Here is a 22,864-nt window from a genome sequence, read left to right on the forward strand (position 1 = left end):
TGTAGACGCGTATAATCAAGACTGAACTGCATTGAATTGGATTATATGAATCTATACTGCCATATAATATACTTCAAAGCAGTTAACCTGCATTCTGAAACTGCATTATATGGCTGTGTAGATGGGGCTTAAGATGGTACTGCTCAAAGTGGTCCCATGACAAGTGCCATTGCCCATGACACTGACTGCTGATCCATGAAGAATTTCCACCAAGTTAAAAAAAAATGTAGCCAAGCAGCACTTTGTTTAATTAGTTATAATTCACTTCCCCCCCCCCCCCTTAGGACTGAGGCCTAATTTGCCACACATTTAAAACCAATGCAATTTAATATGTTGAAAGGGTAAATATTAAAATGAAATTAAACTTATACAAATATAAAAACAATTCAGTTTGAATAAACAATAAAAATCTGTTTAAATCAATTCATTAAACCAAAGCATTGGTCCTTTCTTTAAAAACTTTCTGTTTTAAAAGCCTTATTCAAAAAAGGGTTTACTCTGTGACAAGAAGGACAAGGAGAGGACCCTTCTGGCCTCCCTGGGAAATGAGTTCCAAGGTATAGATACAGCTGCCAAAGAGGCCCTCTCATACATCTCCACCAACCGTGCTTGTGATGGTGATGGGACTGAGAGAAAAGACTCTCCTGATAATCTCATGTTTTACCCTTATGTCTATCTCATGGCACATTAAGAAAAAAAATGCTGCATCAGATAACTTGAATAACAATATGTTAACAGTCAACACTGATATTGACAAGGATGGAACAGCAGCATCAATCATTACAAATGATTTTGTGCTGTTTCTCTTGCTCAGGGTTGAAATATTAATCTCAACTCACCATTGTGTATGCCTGAGACATACAATTTATGGGGGCCCTGAGAGCTTTATCTTGCATTGGCTGGAAGCCCATGGGTTGCACATGCATGTATGTAAACCAGTCATGGGCAAACCTCGGCACACCAGGTGCTTTGGACTTCAACTCCTATCAGCTGTTAGGAATTGTGAGAGTTAAAGTAAAAACACCTGGAGGGCTGAAGTTTGCCCATGCCTGATGTAAACCCTCTCCCCCTTCCGCTGAGACTAAAACTTTCCCACAACTACTAGAAGTGGCAAACAGTCTTTGAAAGACTGGAGGTCTGGAAAGACCGTTACCCCTCCCACCTCTGAGTAATTTTGCTTGAGTTCATTGTCCTGGCACTGCTGTTCATTTACTACAGCGCTCCACAAAGGAGGAAGAAAGGGAATATGTTCTTGACAATTAAGCCTCTGAGGATTAGGATATCGCCTTTCTGATCTGGTATTAGTTTAATTCTGTGCACATGAACAGTGGTGTGTGCTTGTGCATATGAAATCTGACTGAATATTTCAAGGAGCTATTTTGTGCCGACTGTTAAGGTGATTTCCTCATATTCCTTGAGTTTTCTTAGGCAAGGAATATTTAGAGATGGTTATGCCAGATACTTCCTCTAAAATATAGCTCATGGCATCTGGCATTTGTCTGTGCTCCATCATCTCATACTAACAAGGGCTGTCCACATTTTGCTTCCAAGATCAGATGGGATCTGATGCCTGTAGCTGTCACTATTAAATTATATATAAATCACATCATTAAAAATATGTTTTAAGTGTATAAAAAGAACTCCACACATCAGCAGTATTTTAGCGTAATAGTAGATTATCCCATCTGATACAATACCACTGTGCTCTCAGTTGGCTTTTTTTTATACAACTCTTTATGCCACCCCCTCCAGTAGTATAACAAAAATAATACTGTGGTATAATTTAGTACTATCTTTGAGAAAATATGAGGGCAGCTCTAAATGACACCACAATATTATTTTTGCTATTTGTTTTACCCTTATGTCTATCTCAGTCACTCTTCTACATTATGCCGAAGGAATTTGGTCCATACCAACACTTACTGTGCTTGCTGAAAATAATGCAGCCAATAGAAAAAGGAGTTTGAACAGCTCTTTGATAGTATTTCGTAATAGAGTTGTATACAACTAATTCCCTGATAAGGTTTTTAGACAGATATAAAATTTGGTCAACAGCCCATCCTCATCACCCTATCACTTTACAAATCCACGTTTGAGACTAATAGATACCATCTGGATGTCATAAGATTATTTTCTCTGACAAGAGCAATTAGCTTCTTGGCTGAAAGATCAGTTCTACTTTGTCTATATTTTCTTGGCATGCTGAGCCTTAGAAAAATGTTGAGTTTAGGAAAAACCAAGGAAGGAATCAGATATGGAGAGTGACCAAAAAAAGAAAGAAAACTGATTCAGTCCACCCCTCTGTCCAAACTGGAGCACCAGCAACCCTTGAGCCAGACGTATTGTTCCATAATCTGAAACAGGTTTACTGTCTAAAAATATGGTATCTGAAGAACAAAAAAAGCATGAGGGATGCCAACTAACTTTAAAGGTTTAACCCAGATCAACAATATTCCCTCTGACTGTGTTCTTGTGAACAGAGATTAGCTTTGTTGTATGTTTTCCGGGCTGCATGGCCATGTTCCAGAAGCATTCTCTCCTGATGTTTCACCCACATCTATGGCAGGCATCCTCAGAAAACATACAACAACCCTGTGATCCCGGCCATGAAAGCCTTCGACAACACAGAGATTAGTTTTATTCACAGCGAGGATTACCACAATGAATACAGAACAGGGATTCCATATCTTTAATATTAACAAATCCTTGAACAGGAAGATATAATGTAAAGTTCTGCACAAAATTCCCTTCCTTCTCCTTCCAAACCCATACTTCAGGTGCAGCATCTTCTGCAACAACATCATTTAGCTGCTGATGGAGATGAAGGCACTGGAGAAACGTCCAACTATGTTCCTATGACTGAACACATGACATCAAAGGATGAGTTCAGGTCTTTGCTTCCAATTTTAGAAGCATAGCTACACAATTGTCTGCTACCCTTCCCACACTCCAGCAGCCTACGAATAGACATATTGGGCAGGAGGTCATACTGGGTTGCAGCAAAAGAGGGGTGAGGGAAAAAACATTTAGACTATATCTTCCTGTCCTAAAATCAAAATTAAGATTAATATTAAGGAAATAACAACTAAGTCCCATGTGTGGCTTGACAAACCAATTTTAATTCCTGTATAGTCTTAATTTACAGCACAAGTGGGAAAAATGCATTCCTCCAGGTGTTAGAGAAGCAGCATTCACACCATCTTTACTATGAACTGTGTATTGATGGGAGTTGCAGTCCAATAACATCAAAAAGGCTGAACAATTTCCACCCTTGCTCTAGAATGAGCATCAGATGGCATTCACAAAGCAACACAGAATAATTTGAAATTGAGTAAATTAACAACAACAGCAACACTAAAAAGAATGCAAAAACATGCACAACTAATCAGAATATCAAAATTATCAGAAAAATAACAAGAGAGCAAGCTAAATCTCCACGTTAAACAATGCAAGGGTGACTGTACTTGTTACTGGAACTATTGGGGAAAGTTGAACAAAAGACTCATGAGGCTAATGAAGAAAAGAGAAAATTAGAGAGAAATAAAATAACGGAATTGTTGCCAAGTGGAAACATATCAGTTTGGAGGGTGTTCATGCTAGTGTTTATGAAGCAACATGCATGAAACACATTTCTTCAATGTCACTGAGACCTAAGGAAGCATCACTGGTAATTAGGGCTCCAGTGCTATTGCCACTTACCTGTGATGGAGTCCTACTGAACTCAGAAGTTTATATCGGAGTTATATTATCATGTAGGATTGCACGAAATCTCTCTGTTCTTTATCTCTTACTAGTTATCCCACAGAGTTCAGAAAGTTTGTGAAGAACAGAAATTTTGAAAAAATGGTAAAGATTTTGTAAAATCTATTTGTTCTTACCTTCAATAAGAGGTTTTGATGTTCCTCTGACTGACTGAAGTTGGAGCCCATCTCAAATATACTCATTGTTCCCTCCTCACACAGATTCAGCCACTTTTGGTATTCTTCATGTCCTGGAAGCCTATCCCAGAAAGTTTTGAAGACTTCCCAGACTGCCTCCTGACACACTGAGGAAGAGGAAAAATGTATATTTTTAATCTGCAGTTGTTGTGATTATCTATCACTATACAGTTCCCCGCTGAATCAAACTAGTACACACAGCTGTTTTATCTAGCACCACCTTTTCAGCAGGGCAAGGGGGAAAACTGCTTTGAAAAGTTATTTTTGGACCATAACTACCGAAACTCCTACATTTAGCATGTCGGCTAGAGTAATCCTGGAGTTATAATCCAAAAAGCACATTTTATATGCTTTGGGAGCAAAAAAAAATTGCAAAGTCCACACCAATTTCTGGTGTTTCCCCTTCTTGCTACACCCACCATACCATATTGTTCTGTTATAAATGGTTGTTCACCCTTCAGGAGTAGATTTTGGAGAGTCACATAAAATTTAGAGTGAACAGACAGATGTCGGGAAATCCCATAAGTTTTTTTTTAAAAAAAAAACCCAAGCAAACAATTCAGATATATAGCCAGTATATAGGACATCGATTAGTGCTTATCCTCACCCACCACACATAGAATCTTCAGCCCTGCAGATCACAGTATGATCTGGCTGGACCTTATGCTTCTGTCTAATTAATGGAACAAGAATACAAATGGAGATAAAAAAATAGGGATACCCCCCAAAGCAAATTTATACTAGGGAACACTCCCCTAACCTGATCGACTCTGCATGTGTTGGTCTACAACTCCAAATAGTTTAGATCACGGCTTCTTGACCTTTTTCCACTCACAACTCCTTTCTGCCTGATAATTTTTTATCTGACCCCAGATATTTAGGCATATAAAATAGGAATAAAAATCAAACATTTATTGAAAAAAATCAGCATTTGCAAGGCTTGCTAAACTGGTTGATTTTTCTTTTTGTGAAGTAAAGCTGAAGCATTTCCTGCAGAGTTCACTGTAAACATGGCACGGTGTTGCTAATGGATTTGTGTAAATGATTTACATTCAAAAAACTTTTACTTTGGCAAAATTTTGTGACCCCAACACTGAGCTAAGGAAATCCCAACGTGGGTCCAGACCCACAGTTTAGGAAGCAGTGGTTTCGATTATGATTTATAGGATTTATAGCCAACATATTTGGAGGGTACCATGCTGGGAGAAACCTCACTAAATATTTTAGCATAGTCTTCAAAGCATTCTCAATACACATGAAACTGAAATAGATAGAGAATTGCACCAAGGCCAAATGGTTACTCTGCAAAAGTGTGCAGAGACAAGTGGAAGCCAGAAGCTGCCACTGCAGTGAATGGGTGAGTGCTGTCTTTAGTCTACATTTTAATGGAGCTATCAAAGGTGCTGAACCTTATCCCCAAAATAGGTTCTGTGCTTTGGATAGCTCCTTTAAAGTTTGCAATTAGGCCTGCTGACATGACAGTCACCGACTGCCATTCACGGAGAAGAGAATAAAGCTCCTGTGGCTCTCAGTAAAAAGATAGCTCACCTTTAGCAGGAATAGATTTCTTGTTACTGTGCATTGAGCTCCTACCTAGCGACTCTCCCTCCCTTTCCGCCCTCTTCTCTCTGCCAGTCAGAACAGTTGGTTACATCATGTTCACACAGGAACCTTTCTGTGACCCAGGATAAATAAAGGAACAGGAAGGATTTTCCTAGTTGCTTAATAAAAAAAGAAAAAATGGGATAGAATTGAAATGGCTTTCTATTCAGCCTGCAAATTGAATCTCAGCTATAATGCCGGTGGATCTGATTGTGGGACTCTATTCAGAAGAGGTTTTTTTTTCTTATGTGAAAGTTTTTAGATTCAGAGCCAGGACATGAAAAAGGCTGACTTTGAAGCTATTTTAAGCAAATACAGTTTGAGTGCTCCTTATCTAACATGCTTGGGACCAAAAGGGTTTTGGATTTGAGAATATTTGTATTTGCTTATACAGTAGAGTCTCACTTGTCCAAGCCTCGCTTATCCAAGCCTCTGGATAATCCAAGCCATTTTTGTTGTCAATGTTTTCAATATATCGTGATATTTTGGTGCTAAATTCGTAAATACAGTAATTACAACATAACATTACTGCGTATTCAACTACTTTTTCTGTCAAATTTGTTGTATTACATGATGTTTTGGTGCTTAATTTGTAAAATCATAACCTAATTTGATGTTTAATAGGCTTTTCCTTAATCCCTCCTTATTATCCAAGATATTCGCTTATCCAAGCTTCTGCCGGCCCGTTTAGCTTGGATAAGTGAGACTCTACTGTATATACATATAATCAAAATGTAAAGTTCACATATTATTCATATACATAATATACACACACTCTGAATGTAATTTTATACACAGTATTTTAAATACTTTTATGCATGAAACAAAGTTTGTGTACACCAAATCATCAGAAAGCAGATGTGTTACTGTCCTAGCTTCCCAGGAGGACAATTTTGGATTTGGAGTATTTCGAATTTTGGAATTCTAGGAAAAGGATGTTTTACCTGTACATTCAGACTGCTAAGAAAGGGTGGATAACAGAACAATTCTCAATTGCCTGCTCTTGCAAATAATCTGAACTTAATTTTAAAGACAAATCAACTCCTTGTGGTATCAGCTCAACCTAATCAAACTCTATGTAATTTAAAGTAATTGTTCTCTCTGTATTTTTCTGTTCGTTGATATACATTTTGTTTCACTGTTTCCTTAATTGTCTCTCTGACTTCATGGTAGTAACAACAATGATAAATGTAAGCAACTGACCACATGTGCTGTCTTTCATGATATTCAGAATTTATACTAGAGGCAACTATACCCCGCTACCCAATTCCACACCTTTAAGATATATGTAGTCTGAACTATATTTAAAAGGATATATTTTCTAAGGACTTCATCCTTGCAGACCTTTCCCAATTTCTAAACACTTTAAATTGAGAGTCCTACTGAGGCTGGTAAATGACACAAGACTATTTCTGGGGGTTGCCCATGGGACTTCAATTTTAATATGTTTAGAAATGGGGCATTTTTGGAGGTGGGCAGCTATCAAATCAGACATTTTTATGTGCTTAGAAGCAGGAAAAGACCCATACTTTAAGGTGTGATGACAACTGTTGGATTTCTCATGTAGTATCATTTTATTATGTTTATTTGTGGGCATTCAATTGGATGGTCTTAAGTTTTCCTAATTTCTACTTTTCTACTCCACAAGGACGGACTCTTAGAATCATAGAATCATAGAGTTGGAAGACATCTTGTGGGCCATCCAGTCCAACCCCCTGCAAGAAGTAGGAAAATCGCATTCGAAGCACATATGGCCATCCAGCCTCTGTTTAAAAGCCTCCAAATAAGGAGCCTCCACCACACTCTGGGGCAGAGAGTTCCACTGCTGAACAGCTCTCACAGTGAGGAAGTTCTTCCTAATGTTCAGGTGGAATCTCCTTTCCTGTAGTTTGAAGCCATTGTTCCGCATCCTAGTCTCCAGGGCAGAAGAAAACAATCCTGCTCCCTCCTACCTATGACTTCCCCTCACATCGTTATATATGACCATCATGTCTCCTCTTAGTCTTCTCTTCTTTAGGCCTTGGTCACCAGCAGTACAGATAAAACTGTTTCCATTATTAAAAGTTGTCACAGCTATAAGAAATCACGAACTATATGATCCCAGGGGGGAAAAACCACGTGAATTTGCTAGGTCGCATTTTGTCAAGAATCACGAGACTTCACACTTCAGCTATTGGGCAGTTTCCTTTAAAAAAAAGAAAGCGATATAGGTGGAAACTACATTTCCCTGTGTGATTTTAACTAAAGCGGGTGTTTGCTGTTGAGACGGTAGGATTCTATCACGTATGATGATACCTTACCTAAATTCTCTGTTTTTAAACAACATGGAAAGTCACGGAATGCAACTCCAGGAAGTTCTACCCACTTTTACCTGCTTTCTCCCCCAAACAGGATGAGTCCTAAGTATAATAAAGACAGCACAGCAATCAGGCACCCTTTTTGTGAATTTTATAGATACTTTAGCTTTCAGTTCAACAATTATGTCTTTAGTAGAATTCAATTTTTTTAAGTCCAAGAAAAAGCTATTGTGCACTAGCATAAGAGGTGACAGATAAAAATAAGAACTAGGATGGAGTAGTGCAGAATTTTTTTTCTTAATAGTAGTCAGTAGTAGTCAGTGGTGGACATCTGGGTTCCACTTGAGACAGCTAAATTGGTTGTAATTGACACACTGAAACAAGATGGTATTTTTAACTGGCTGTGAAGAATAGAGAATTTGGATCATCTGGGCTTCTCCTATCATGTAATGCTGTAGGTGTTTGCTATGGGGAAGAGAATGTTGCACTTCTGTTAACTGCAGCTCTTAAAAGCACAGTAGCTTTGATCGACTTTGCACCTGGCCACCTTAGCTGCTGAGATAGTATCTCTTATCATTAATGCTGTCATTCCTCACCCAAACCAAAAAAAACATATCAACAATTTTTCATTATTAGAGAAAAGTAGCATGCTGACAATCTTTGGAATTTCAAAGAGAGAGAGAGAGAGAGAGAGAGAGAGAGAGAGAGAGAGAGAGAGAGAGAATAAGAGTTTTTGTTATATGATGTAACTCCATATTGCCCATTTTCCATAATTAAAGAGAAATGGTGTGGTGACAATCCCCAGACTTTCAAAGAAAGAGACAAACAGGGTTTCTTGTATGGGATATTTTTACAATAAAACTTTAGAAAACCAATCTAATTCAATAAAAGTGTTAATGAATCAACAACTTGCTTGATGTCTTAGGGAATAAGACCCCTCTGTGTGACAATATGAGGAGGAGGAGAGGAATGTTATGGAAGGAAAAGACTGTATCATGACATTATTTTGTAATACAGTACAACTCCTGAATCCACAGGACCTGTATCCACAGTTTCATTTATAGACAAATGACAAGATATGTCCTCTCTAGGCATTTTATGTCCTCCAGCATGATTCTATTGTATCTTGGGTAAGAAGTCTTTCATTTCAATAGGTTTTGCATATCTATGCAAAGTCCAGGAATGTATTCCCCATAGATATTGGGGTCCAACTGTACTTGAATTTTCCTCCTCTACCTAGGTCTCACTCTCTCTTATATGTAACTTTACACTATAACTTTTTGGAATACAGGCTTCCCTGCTACCTTTAACAATGCATTGAAGAATGCTAAGGCTATAAGTATATTAATAGCATTTGCCTCCATAGAATCATAGAATTATATAATAGTAGCGTTGGAAGAGACCTCATGGGCCATCTAGTCCAACCCCCCGCTAAGAAGCAGGAAATCGCATTCAAAGCACCCCCGACAGATGGCCATCCAGTCTCTGCTTAAAAGCCTCCAAAGGAGGAGCCTCCACCACAGTCCGGGGAAGAGAGTTCCACTGTCGAACTGCGCTCACAGTGAGGAAGTTCTTCTTGATGTTCAGGTGGAATCTCCTTTCCTGAAGTTTGAAGCCATTGTTCCGTGTCCTAGTCTGCAGGGCAGCAGAAAACAAGCTTGCTCCCTCCTCCCTATGACTTCCCCTCACATATTTGTACATGGCTATCATGTCTCCTCCTAGCCTTCTCTTCTGCAGGTTAAACATGCCCAGCTCTTTAAGCCGCTCCTCATAGGGCTTGTTCTCCAGACCCTTAATTATTTTAGTCGCCCTCCTCTGGACGCTTTCCAGCTTGTCAACATCTCCCTTCAATTGCGGTGCCCAAAATTGGACACAGTATTCCAGGTGTGGTCTGACCAAGGCAGAATAGAGGGGGAGCATGACTTCCCTGGATCTAGATGCTATACCCCTATTTATGCAGGCCAGAATCCCATTGGCTTTTTTAGCTGCCGCATCACATTGTTGGCTCATGTTTAACTTGTTGTCCACGAGGACTCCAGCTGGATAGCTTCTCTAATATCATAGATAAGGTGCCCATTAACCTAAACATTCTCTATTTTGCTCTAGAGACACATAGATATATACAAGTGTACAACATTTTCAAGTTATTGCATTCAGATTTCTGAAGAGGTTTATGTGCCTGTGCAGAATTGACAAATGCTAACAAACAATTACCTGACGAATGAGAAGCTTAAGAGTAATTGGAAGAGTTCATTAAGGGCAAATTACTTTAACATGAAAGAATGTTCTTATTGGGGACCCCTGTTGATTTCCGTGAGGGTCCTCATGATGATTATGTTGATGATGCTTTTTAGTTCATCATCTTCTCATTAATTTTTGGATGAATTAAGTAAAGCTATTGTATTGAAATGCAAGCTGTTCTTTTCCTCTAACTGCTTCAATCAGCTCTTGCTAGCTTAGGGATTTAGTATCTGCCCTTCCAGTTAGTAATAGTTAGTGTGACAGCCACCCCACTGTGTCCACTTGCAAAATCTCAGCACCATCTGTAGGTTCTTATTGCATTAACCAAACGTGAACTTAGGAAGGTAGGCCTTTCTTGCAGACAGAAAGGATAAAGCTTTGGGAGGCCAGTGCACCTTCTGCTGTGTCGGGCAAATCCAAACGGATTGTAGATTTCCACTTTCATTACTTAGGAAAATGGGATATACAGTATGTAGAGCTCCTTGGGTCTGCATTTGGCAATATAAGTATTTTTTAAAAAAGAAAGAAAGAAAGAAAGAAAGAAAGAAAGAAAGAAAGAAAGAAAGAAAGAGAAAGAAAGGTCTTATTTTTCATTTTCAAACTGCTGAATGTGGTTGGAAGGATCTGTCTAATAGGTAAAAAGAACAATTTGCCATTTGCCTCCTCAAATGGATCTAAATCATAGCATTCTTCCAAACTAGCCACCTTGGGTTTATTTTTAGAGAGAATAGGGGAGATAGAAATAAATATAACTACTACTACTACTACTTCTACTACTACTACTACTACTACTACTATAAATTCTGAGGATAAGCAACAGCACATCAATTGGGACTAACTCATGAAGCAGATACTAAAAGAGTGTCACATTGTCAGTCTTTACTTTTGTATGTTACTGAAGTCCAATGTAATGAATACTCTAAACACAACCAGTTCTACCATGAGCACATTTGAGGCTAAACTAAAGGCAAACCCTCTTTTGAAATGTATTCAGAAACATTCCCCCCGCCCCATTTGTTTTCAAAAGCATGATCCCTGAGTTACTAGAAGGAAGGTTTGCATTCTGAAGGGGGAGGTTTAACTGTGGAATGAGTGATGCCATTTTCTGATTGGTGCCATGCTTGCATCTCCTCCCCAGAAAACAGCCTGCATAGGCTCTGGGAAGAGGGGAACTAATAGCTAATGCGGTGGTTCTCAACCTGTAGGTCCCCAGATGTTTTGGCCTTCAACTCCCAGAAATCCTAACATCTGATAAACTGGCTGGGATTTCTGGGAGCTGTAGATCAAAACACCTGGGGACCCACAGGTTGAGAACCACTGAATTAATGGAATTAAAACCATTGACTGTTCAGCAGAACCTTATATATAATATATATAAAATGTCCCCCAGTGCACCAACATCAGTTTGTGTCAGACCTTCATGATCCAGGGCTAACTGTTGTGCACATGATTTATTGTCACAACCAGGCCTGTAGCGAGGGGGCGGTTTTAGGGGTTCACCCCCCCCCCCCGAAATTTTTCAGGTTATAAAAAAAACCTGGTTTACTCATGAATTTTAACTGGTTAACCAAATCCCCATGCTGAGTCTATGAGACACAAAACATTAAGAGTCCCCCCAGGCACTATCTCAAGCAGATATTGACAGGTTTGTAGCGGGGAGGGGTGTGAGCAAGGGGTTAACCACCACCCCCCCCAAATTTTCAAACCCCCTCCCCCCCGAAATTTTTTTCTGGGTACGGCCCTGGTCACAACTCTTTGGTAGGTAGGCATAGTTTCCGGATCCAGGAGGAAAGCATTTATATGTTACGGGAACCCAAAAAAGTATTGCAGGGTCCCATTAACTAACATTGAGGCTGGGTTATGGGGATGTTGTGATCCCACACCATCACATGAGAAGGAAGCTACACAGTGGCATCTGCCCATGTAAACTCCCATAACTATCATCCTGAGTATTGGCTCTTCAGCCAAAGGCAAGTTAACTAATATATAGATATGGTCCCATGGCAATACCAACATTTCATGCAGCTATAACCAATAAAACGTTATGTCCTTATTTTCTCCAATTTTTGTGTCATATTGTATTTATTAGGAAGCAAAGGAGCAGTGGATATACAAAAAAGTATGTCTGTCAGAGTCTTCCTACTAGAGGGTGGTGCCCAGTTAGGGATGCAAGATAGGAAACTGAAAAGGGCTTCTGAACCATTAACTGTTGTGTGAAACAGGTAATAAGCAAGATTGGCTGAAATCATCTCCATTAAAGGCATTGGAACATTTTCCAGTTTTCACTCTGGCACCCCTACCTTTGGATGGATCTCCATATGAAGTTCAATGAGTTTTCATGGGTGTGATGGAAGGTACTGTGGCTCATGAGGAAATATTTTTAAAATGATCCTAAAGTAGCTCTCCCCTACCCCAAACATACAACATACACATGATCAAACCACGAGCAGTCTACTTTTTCTAGTCTTTGTTTAGGCTTTTGCAACTCTTTTGCATTCCATACATGCTCTGAATCAGAAGCACATACAGAGATGAGGTGATTTAAACAAGTTCTCCCTGCCCAATGAGATCAGGATATATGATTGCTGGATAGGACAACATGAAGTTGTCCAGGAGGGATTGCACCCTCCATTTTTCTCTAAGAATGGATGGATTTAGAATTACTGGAATTTGATCCCTTTGTATCAGGAGTCCCCAAACTAAGCCCTGTGGGCCAGATACGGCCCTCCAAGGTCATTTACCTGGCCCCGGGCCTTAGTTTTAGACTTAGGCGCGCACAAAGTATGAAATTACTTGAAGGCACACAACAACAAAAAAACAACAATCCTAATTAACTTGACTATCTCATTGGCCAGAAGCAGGCTCACACTTCCCATTGAAATCCTGATAGGTTTATGTTGGTCAAAATTATTTTTATTTTTAAATATTGTTCTTTCATTGTTGTTGGGGGGGGGGGTTGCCCTACAAATAAGACATGTGCAGTGTGCATAGAGATTTGTTCATATATTTTTTTCAAATGATAATTCGGCCCCTCAACAGTGTGAAGGATTGTGGACTGGCCCTCTACTTTAAAAGTTTGAGGACCCCTGCTTTGTACAATCTAGTTTTCTAATAGTTTGTTAGCTGATGTCCAGTATTTAAAATTTGACAGAAGCCAAGTGACTGTGAATTGGTTCCCAAGGGAAAAACCTGAATTTTGCTGTACATCAGCTACTGGAAATGCTCTGCGTACCACAAGAAAATTATGCATTAAGCAATAAATGTGCAATTGTTGCTCATTTGTATTGTGGGATCATCAAGTTTCTGTTTCAAATACTGTACATACTGCATTTTCCCAGTACTGAAATCTAGGTGGTATGTGTTAACAGGAAAATGTTATTCTTTCTCCAGCAAGTATAGTCATTGCAATTTGTAAAACTATTTGAAAGGTGTTACAAGTGCCAACAGGCGACTGTAACAATTACCTTTGATGAGGAATTCCTTCTCAATGACTACAGCCATTTCACAACTCTCAACCACCACATTTAGGGGGTATGAGGTGAGAACAGATTTCATCTAAAGCAGTGGTTCTCAACCTGTAGGTCTCCACGTGTTTGGCCTACAACTCCCAGAAATCCCAGCCAGTATACCAATTGTTAGAATTTCTGGAAATTGAAGGCCAAAACATCTGGGGACCCACAGGTCGAGAACCACTGATCTAAAGAAATGCTTCTATTAACTGTTTTGATTGTACTCCATGCCTGAATTAACATGGCTGAAGTATTCATAATACTGCCTATCGCTATTTATTTAAAGGGGACAGTTAATAAGAATAGGCATTGTTCTTTTCAGGAAGTGCCCATTTGGCACAGATTTTATTGTTCAAGATCTATTTATCTGCCCAAAGAGTAAGAGTGATTTAGCCTATTACATCTGATTCTACAGAAAGGGATTTGCTAGGTTAACTGGAGGGACAGTACATGACAAGCACTTGATGGCTGTTAGGGGGTGGGGTGCCTTGCTCATTTGTGTAAATGAGCAGTGCTCAGATTTAATCCAGATGTAATCCAATTTGTACTTCTTAAGGGCTGAACCATGTATGGCAACTAGGAGTATATTCACTCGGAAAAACTATCCTCCTTGAAAACTGAACAGCCAAATGTACTAGAGCTGAGGATTCAAGTCAGTAATAAGGGATACCTCCAGGGAGCCTCACTCCTGAGGATTGTATTGCTGTACAATTGCTAAATTAATGCTGGGGATTAGAGTCAAGGAAGTACTTCCATCAAATAAAGCTTTCTAGCAGGACCTATGCATTCTCTTACTCCTAAATAGTCAGTGTTGTCAGATACAGGCAGGTGTACAACAAGTTTATAAGAAGCACAAATTAGTATCCTTTTAGCTCTCGCCTATATCAACATATTCCTTGACATAAGGAAAGACAGCTTTATCAACATCCTTAAACTTAGATCATACCAATGGCGGGAAAAGAGAATTTATAACATTGTACAGGTGCAAACTGCAAATGCTGGAGAAAACAATCCTTTTCCTATATTAACAAATGTTCAGCACAGAGTATTTCCCTCCTCAGGATCATAACCTACAAAGACACAACATATAAGGGAAAGAAGTGATGGAGAAGGAAAGCCCAAGCACCAATTCTCAGTGTTATACAGTTTATGTACTGACCAATTTTGCAGGAGATGGCTAGTTTTTACAAAAGACCTCAAAAAGTCTTGAAGAAATAGCCGATTTTTTAAACAATACTTTAAATTTAGCTGAAAGTTATCAAGTCGTCCCAGTTGGAACATCAACCATCTGAGGCCTAGCTGGAATCTGCTACTTTCCTGTTCTTGCAGCCACTGCAGTAAAGGTTTCTGGAGGACTGAAGGATACCTATCATCATGCCATCAAAAGAGAAGGTCCTGTTGCTTTTCCTCACAGGGCAATCAGCTCTGATTGCCTCTGTGAGGTAAGGCCTTGGGCCCACCTAGTCAAAGAAACAGTGTATTATATGCAGATAGATGTTTATCTTCTACAGCAGTGGTTCTCAACCTCCCCAATCATAAAATTATTTTCATTGCTACTTCATAACTGTAATTTTGCTACGGTTATGCATCGTGATGTAAATATCTGATATGCACGATGTATTTTCATTCACTGGACCAAATTTAGCCCAAATACTCAATACGCCCAAATTTGAATATTGGTGGGATAAGGGGGGCGCTGATTTTGTCATTTGGGAGTTGTAGTTGCTGGGATTCACCTACACTCAAAGAGCATTCTGAACTCCACCAGTGATGGAATTGAACCAAAACTAGCAGACAGAACTCCCAAGACCAACAGGAAATACTGGAAGGGTTTGGTGGGCATTGACTTTGAGTTTTGGAGCTGTAGTTCATCTACATCCATAGAACACTGTGGACCCAAACAATGACGGATCTAGACCAAACTTGGCACAAATGCTCAATATGCCCAAATGTGAACACTAGTGAAGTTTGTGGAAAATAGACCTTGACATTTGGGAGTTGTCCTTGTTGGGATGTATAGTTCACCTACAATTGAAGAGCATTACACCGACAATGTAATTATATCAAAATTGACACACAGAACTCCCATGACCAACAGAAATTACTGGAAAGGTTTGGTGGGCATTGACCTTGAGTTTTGGAGTTGTAGTTCACCTACATCCAGCCTTCTCTGCCAAAGGGGTCCTAAGACCATCAGAAATATGTGTTTTCTGATGGTCTTTAGCAACCCCTCTGACACCCCCCCCCCTCGTGACCTATCCAGGGGTCCCGACCCCCAGGTTGAGAATCACTGTTCTATGGCTTCTCATCTTCACAGACAATGGAAAAGAGATTCAGGAGATGAGCCAGTTCCATACATAATAGCACACAAGAACAATTACATCTTAAACATACTATATTTTGTAACTGATGGATATATACACACTGTCAACAAAAGTCATCTAACAAAGTTGCTTTCACTATACTGATATTTTCATCTGTGTGTGCGTGTTTGCCTTCAAATCACCTGTGGACCTATGATGACCCCATTAATTTCATAGGATTTTCTTAGACAAGGAATACTCAGAAGTGGCTGTGACAGTTCCTTTCCCCAAAATATAACCTACAACATGTGGTATTCATTGCAGGTCTCACATTCAAGTAATAATTAGGTCTGATTCTACTTAGCCTCCAAGATTTAGATGAGATCTGGTGCCCTAAGCATTTCCATCTATGCTCACCTTTTGTCATCCCAGGAACAGCTGTTAGAGGCTGCTTTTAAACATTTCCTGGTTTAAAGGAATGACAGGTCGGCACAAATACATTTTAGAAATGGATGGCTTAGGAAACTCTGTTGCAGGTATGAAGCTTGCCATGTATTATTGGGACTGCACCTCCTTGTCATTCACTTTCATAAATGTCTATCATGGTGCATTTCAAACTTCTGTAGTAGTAATATAATAATATATCACTATCCCCAGATCACTTAAATCTCTAGCGGCAGCAAGGATGTTAATCTTAAACCTCCACCCACATGCTCATATAGGCTCTGGCCCTAACCTCAGCATATAGCTTATGCTTGTATCTGTGATCTTGCAGTCTCTCTCCCTCACACGTACACATGCATCATCTCCAGGTCAGCAGGTCCAGTGCCTTGAATGGCTGGACCTATACTGAATCCCTTTTAAGGGAACATTATTATTTCATACATATGAGTGGTCTCTTTTCCTGAGTATACAAATCTCAGAGACGAAGAGATTCACACATGTATAAAATAGATCACATGTCTCAAGGAGCTGAGAAAGTGCTGACGTCCAAAAATATGCTTAAGAAACATATTTGGTGAAAAAAGGAAGTAAGTATTGTGCTTACATATGAATCTTCTGCAATCATAATGATCTGGTTGGATGGGATAGTAGATGGAGACCTCTCCTTGATAGTAAAGATCTATAAATCATGCCATAATTGGGTTGAAAAAATACATGTAGTATTCCCTCCTTCAGTTCTAGCTATCTATTTAAAGTATACCATCAAAGTCTAGGCAAGAGTAAATTGGAGTACTCCGTCTTCAACGTTCTTTGTGTTCCTTGCTTATCCAAGTAAATCATGGAGATCTATCTCTTTTATATTTCCCATTGCCCTACATTACCACACTCATATCAACATAACTCTTCTTAATCTCCTATTATTATTATTATTATTATTATTATTATTATTATTATTATTATTATTATTTCCCTTACTTAGTCTGATAGCTAAAATTACTTCTATTGCTGATTATTTCACTACTATAACTTTAGGGGACCCTCTGTATCGTCTGTGGCCAGATCGCATCCCTAAAATGTCCTCAGGAATGCTTAAGGCTATATCATGGAGAAACACCTTTAGACAAAGGAAAAACAATAGAACTAAAAGTCATTCAAATAGGCCCCTAATAGGGAAATTATTCACCAGACATCAATTTGAATAATTTGTATAATTGGTTATTTTCAGACATTCAATGTTAGAATACCTACATCTCAAAGTATGGCTTGTAAGAATGTGAGTCTTGTATTGCTTGCTTACCTCTGAGTTTGAAATATTTCAAATGGTTGACAAGAGCCTGTTCCATAGACTCATCTGGACATATTTTAACTCCAGTAGGAAAGAAAATTGATCTTTTTCTTCGAAAGCGCATGCGCTTGCTTAATTTCTCAGATTCCCTGAAATCAAGGAGATGCCTAGAATCGAGAAACTGGGGGTGGCTTCTAACTGATCGCCAGCCATTAGGTGGAAGATCTGGTGTAGGTTCCTTCATGTCTATATCTTCTGCAGGTAATTGGGTCACATCTGAAAAAGGACACCGCAAACATATCCTTTTAAATAGTCACACATAACAAAGTCACAATACCACTGAGGTTTAGTAAGAAATAAAGTCCTTAACAAAACTTTTTTTACAAAGTATTGTGCTTATTTCTTTATCCATTTAGATAACTTGGAAACTAACAGAGAAGACTTTGAGTTCCAAGAAAGCACAAATGCTTCATCCAACTCGATTGCCAAGATATCTTGTTTTGCTGCTTAGGATCTTCTGCATTCTGCCCAATTGTTTTCCACCCAGAGGTATGCATTATGGTACCATTGGTCATATCATGAAACACTATTGTTGTTGCAGATTGATCCCACCATGTTACAGGGTTTCCAACAGCTTGTTTTATATGAAAAATGTATAGCTATTTTTATAAGCAGACAGTAACAAAAAGCACATACACAGATACATTATGTGCATAGTCTGATTTCATAAAAGAATGAACCAGTTAAAATTAGTTATGAATGTTTGAAAAATGAGTTTGAGAATAAGTTCTTATGATATATTTGGAATGAATAAGGTTTTGTGAATTCATATGGTGTGGCTGAAGTGACTATTTTTCATATTGGCAAAATAATAATTTTAAATCAAAATTAACTTAAACTTAGGTGGAGTGGGGGATATCAAAACAATTGTTGACCAGTGAATGACAGCAAATATATTCAGTGGGGATTACCAGATCTCAGTGTTCTTTAAAATATTAACGTAAGACTTTTAAGATGATAGTGTGGTAATTTGGGTGATAATCAGTAGTCAGATGGTATATAGCAGGGGTTCCCAAACTAAGGCCCGGGGGCCGGATGCGGCCCATCGAAGCCATTTATCCGGCCCCCATGGCACAAGGGCAGAAGGGGGTTGGGCTAAATGACCCAAGAGGTCTCTTCTCCCATTATTATTATTATTATTATTATTATTATTATTATTATTATTATTATTACAAACACAACAAGATGAGTCCACAGCAGACACTCTGCTGGCTGTTGAATTGGATCACACGTCGGACACTTCCCAAGTGTCTAGGGCTGTGTGATGTATCGGCGAATAATGAGGGCAGATCCCAGTAAGGTGGCCTTCTGCAGCTGGCAGATGGTAATTTTGTCAGCACCTATTGTGTTCAAGTGCAGGCCAAGGCCTTTAGGCACTGCACCCAGTGTGCCGATCACCACTGGGACCACCTTGACTGGCTTGTGCCAGAGTCTTCGTAATTCGATATTTAAATCCTCATATCATGTCAGCTTTTCCAGTTGTTTCTCCTCAATCCTGCTGTCACCTGGGATTGCAACATCGACAATCTATACTTTGTTTTTTAACATGATTGTGAGGTCAGGAGTATTGTGTTCCAAAACCCTGTATTATTATTATTGTTATTATTATTATTAACATTGAGGCTGGGTGGCCATCTGTCAGGGATGCTTTGCTTGTGCTTTTGGTGCACAAAGGCAGAAAGGGGTTGGACTAAATGGCCCAAGGGGTCTCTTCCAACCCTTATTATTATTATTATTATTATTGTTATTATTATTAACATTGAAGCTGGGTGGCCATCTGTCAGGGGTGCTGTGCTTGTGCTTTTGGTGCACAAAGGCAGAAGGGGATTGGACTCAATGGCCCAAAGGGTCTCTGCCAACCCTCTTTTTATTATTGTTGTTTATTATTATTATTATTATTATTATTATTATTATTATTATTATTATTATTGCTCGGTGGCCAACCATAGTCCGGCCCTCCAATGGTCCGAAGGATTGTGAACTGGCCCCCTGTTTAAAAAGTTTGGGGACCCCTGGTATATAGTAACTAATATAAAAGAAATCCTTGAAATTTAAATATGTTTTAATATTGAATCTGTGATATTAAGGCAAAATAAACAGATACTCAGTTATTAAAATCTTAAAGAGTATATATATTTCAATGGCAAATATTGTATAAATATATGTTAACATATTAAAGAAGGCTATATATAATAGCTTTTACTAATTTTTCCTGTCAAGTATGGCAGATCTTGTTGAAAGCCTCAAGAAAGAGACAGAATCTGAGTGTCATATCTGTTAAGTATATTTCTTCTCATCCAAATTAAAAAATGAAATTAAACATCATGATTTGACCCAGATTCAGTGAAGCCTTGAGCAGAATCGCTCAAATAAATGGGTCTAAATTTAGCTATTATTACAATTAGACTTGATTTCACGGAGTCTACTCTAAATATAACTCAGTTCAAAATCAGCCAAATATTCAAATACACACAATAAGGGCTAGAAATAAAAATATGGAACATTTTCTTACCTGCAAATGCTTGAAAATCTCCTTCAAACAGCACTAGTAAACACATCCCTAAATAGATTTTCCAAGAAAAGTCACACATAATTCTGTCCTTTCTTTTAAGGCAAAGGGAAAAGAACAAAATCCCTTTTTAGAAGTGTCAACTGTCCTGGATGTGTTAAACATCCAGGGAGATTTTCTTCTTGGAGAGGCTCTGGCGTCACATCTAATTGCCTTTCATAAAAGGTTAGGATTATTTTCTACCAACACCCCAAAAAGCATGCCAAAATGCCTAGATTATTTCCTGTTTAAAAGGAACGATTTCATTTTCATTTTGGAAATCACCAAATGTGCTGCAGGAGAAGCGTCTTGATGTTAGCCAATGGACCACGGAGACAATTTTTTTGTTCTAAGCTGCCTGCTAAGCCAGCTTTACTAGAGCTTGTCATGTTGTTAACTGGCAGCCTTTGCAAGGACAGTACCTTTCACACTTAATTAAGCACAATTTTGATTGACTTCCTTTTAAAAAAAGCTTGTTGTCCAGGCAAATAATGTATGCTAGCATCATGGTTTGCAGCAACTTCTCAAGCTATTCATGGGTTACAATATGAGAGCATGAAAAAGCACAATTGATTTGATTTAGCATTATGACTAGGTATAATGAAGGAAGGGCCTGTTGGTGATTCTTTTGTGATGTTTCTCACTCTTTCAGGTGGTAAGGCAGAAGCATGTAGCTCCATAGCAATCATTGTCTTTTGCATATTATATTTTGACTTTAAGAAACCCATTGACATTAACCACTACATGTGCACTGGAAACTACAAAAAAGTTGATTTGTTTACTTGTTTGACCATTCTTTTTAATCAATTATACTTTCATTTCCGGGTGGCCATTTAAGGGGACCAGCATTCTAAATTCTGCCTGGAAATAGTCTAGTAGCAAAGGCAGCTGTTTCAACGGGAAATCACATGATCCCTGTAATCAGTCCCGGTCAATGGCCTGAGTGCAGTATTTTGAACCTACTTTATTTATCATATTTATATCCTGCCTTTCTCTATCCCGAAGGGGACTCAAGAAGGCTTACAAACGGCACTTATACAGTGCCTTGGGCATAAAACACATACATGAAATAAAATTATAAAAATTAAAGCAGACATAAAATATAATTAAAATACATTCCAATATGAGACACGTCATCTAAAGGCAAGGTCTAAAGCAAGATCCAAACAGTTTCAAAAGGCAGTCTAAGTAAACTGCATTAGAACAGCCAAAATGAGATGTAATTGAAGTGTGTGCCATCCTAGCCAGATCTAACTTCTCAAGAAATGGATGCAGCTGGCACCCTAGTTTTAACTGCAAATACACTCCTTGCTACAGCTGAAGCCTGGTCATTCAGATTCACATCTGAGTCCAGGAACATACCCAAACCACAAGCCTGAGATTTCATCCCATTCAGCACAAGACGGAAACCCTTTTCCCTGATCAGCCTTCTGACTAACTGGGATCACCTCTGTCTTGTCTGGATTTAATTTCAATTTGTTCGCCCTGACACAATCCATTACTGGCAACAGACATTGATTACAAGGAGTCCCATGAATGTGATAAGGACTCCCAAGTTGTAAATATATTGAAAATATTCCAGTAAAATGTAGAATCATACAACCACAGAGCTGGAAAATACCACAAGGACCATCCATTCCCATTTGAACATGGGGGAGATGCAAGCCAGATGCTTCCCTTAAAAGTCCTCAGGAAAATGGCATTTACTATTTCCTGCTCACATTACAGAAAGGTTTGTGAGAATGTTGAGTTTTTAGGGAGATTCCTCATAAACTACATTGGACTGGTTAGAGAGCAACTAATGGGTAGCAGGGAAGAGAAGTTGCACATGGTAAAGCAATGGTTGAATGGAAAGCCTGTGAATGGATGTATAGATTTTTTAAAAATGAGTGAGAATGTGCATGCACGAGTCTTCTGTGTTTGCACAATATGAAGAGATGGGTGTTACGGATTGATTCAGAGAAGGCAGTAGTTTTAAGTGGATTGCATTCAAGTTAAGGCATATTGTCTTCTAGAATCACTGCCACAGCAACCATTTTCTGAATGTTTACCTCTTCACCCCATGGCGACCTTTCTGCAATGAAACTCATGCTTTCATTTCATTTCAAATGGAAAATTGCTTAGGGAACCCTTATATAGACGTTAAACTAAATGAACTGGTCATCTTTCGTCTGGTTCAATATAAAGCAATTTATTTTGTTGCTATGATTATATAGTGCTGGCCAAGTGCTTTCCTGCAGCTGAATTTTCACTTAAGTAAATAGTTATCTGATTTTTGGCAATTTTCTTCTTTACTTCATCCTCATTTAGAGGGATCATGTAACTCTTGAAGGAGCCTTTTGGGAAATATGCTAAGAGGAAAGGTAAGTCCTTCTATATACACATTTATTTGGATCCAACCTTTTCTTAAAGGGAAATCTTTCACATTGTAATACAAATCTTGTGGCAAGAACCAACATTATAGCGTTAATGCAGCATTGAAAAGATATGCAGCATTGAAGAAATACAGGTTTTAAAATACACTCTGCAATGGAACATTGGCCAAACCCACTACTTTACAGGGTTGTTGTGAGGATTTTTCAGAAGGGGGATCATGTATACCAACCCAAGCTGCTTGACAGCAACAAAATGACACAA

The 22,864-nt window shown here is 38.8% G+C and overlaps 1 protein-coding gene across 2 annotated transcripts in view; it reads right to left on the minus strand.

Annotated features, from left to right (window-relative positions):
- impg2 (interphotoreceptor matrix proteoglycan 2) overlaps positions 1-20,600 on the minus strand; it is an 83,649-nt gene extending 63,049 nt beyond the window's left edge. For both annotated transcript variants that reach the window (XM_016992576.2, XM_062974813.1), the window contains exons 1-3: positions 20,192-20,600; positions 17,632-17,895; positions 3,879-4,045 (exon numbers count right to left, since the gene is read on the minus strand). In XM_016992576.2, the coding sequence (XP_016848065.1) occupies positions 3,879-4,045; positions 17,632-17,895; positions 20,192-20,270 (510 nt within the window). In that variant the 5' untranslated portion in view covers positions 20,271-20,600. The remainder of the gene's footprint in view (positions 1-3,878; positions 4,046-17,631; positions 17,896-20,191) is intronic.
- Positions 20,601-22,864: the final 2,264 nt, after the last annotated feature.

Source organism: Anolis carolinensis, chromosome 3, assembly GCF_035594765.1.
Source record: "Anolis carolinensis isolate JA03-04 chromosome 3, rAnoCar3.1.pri, whole genome shotgun sequence".
NCBI lineage: Eukaryota > Metazoa > Chordata > Lepidosauria > Squamata > Dactyloidae > Anolis > Anolis carolinensis.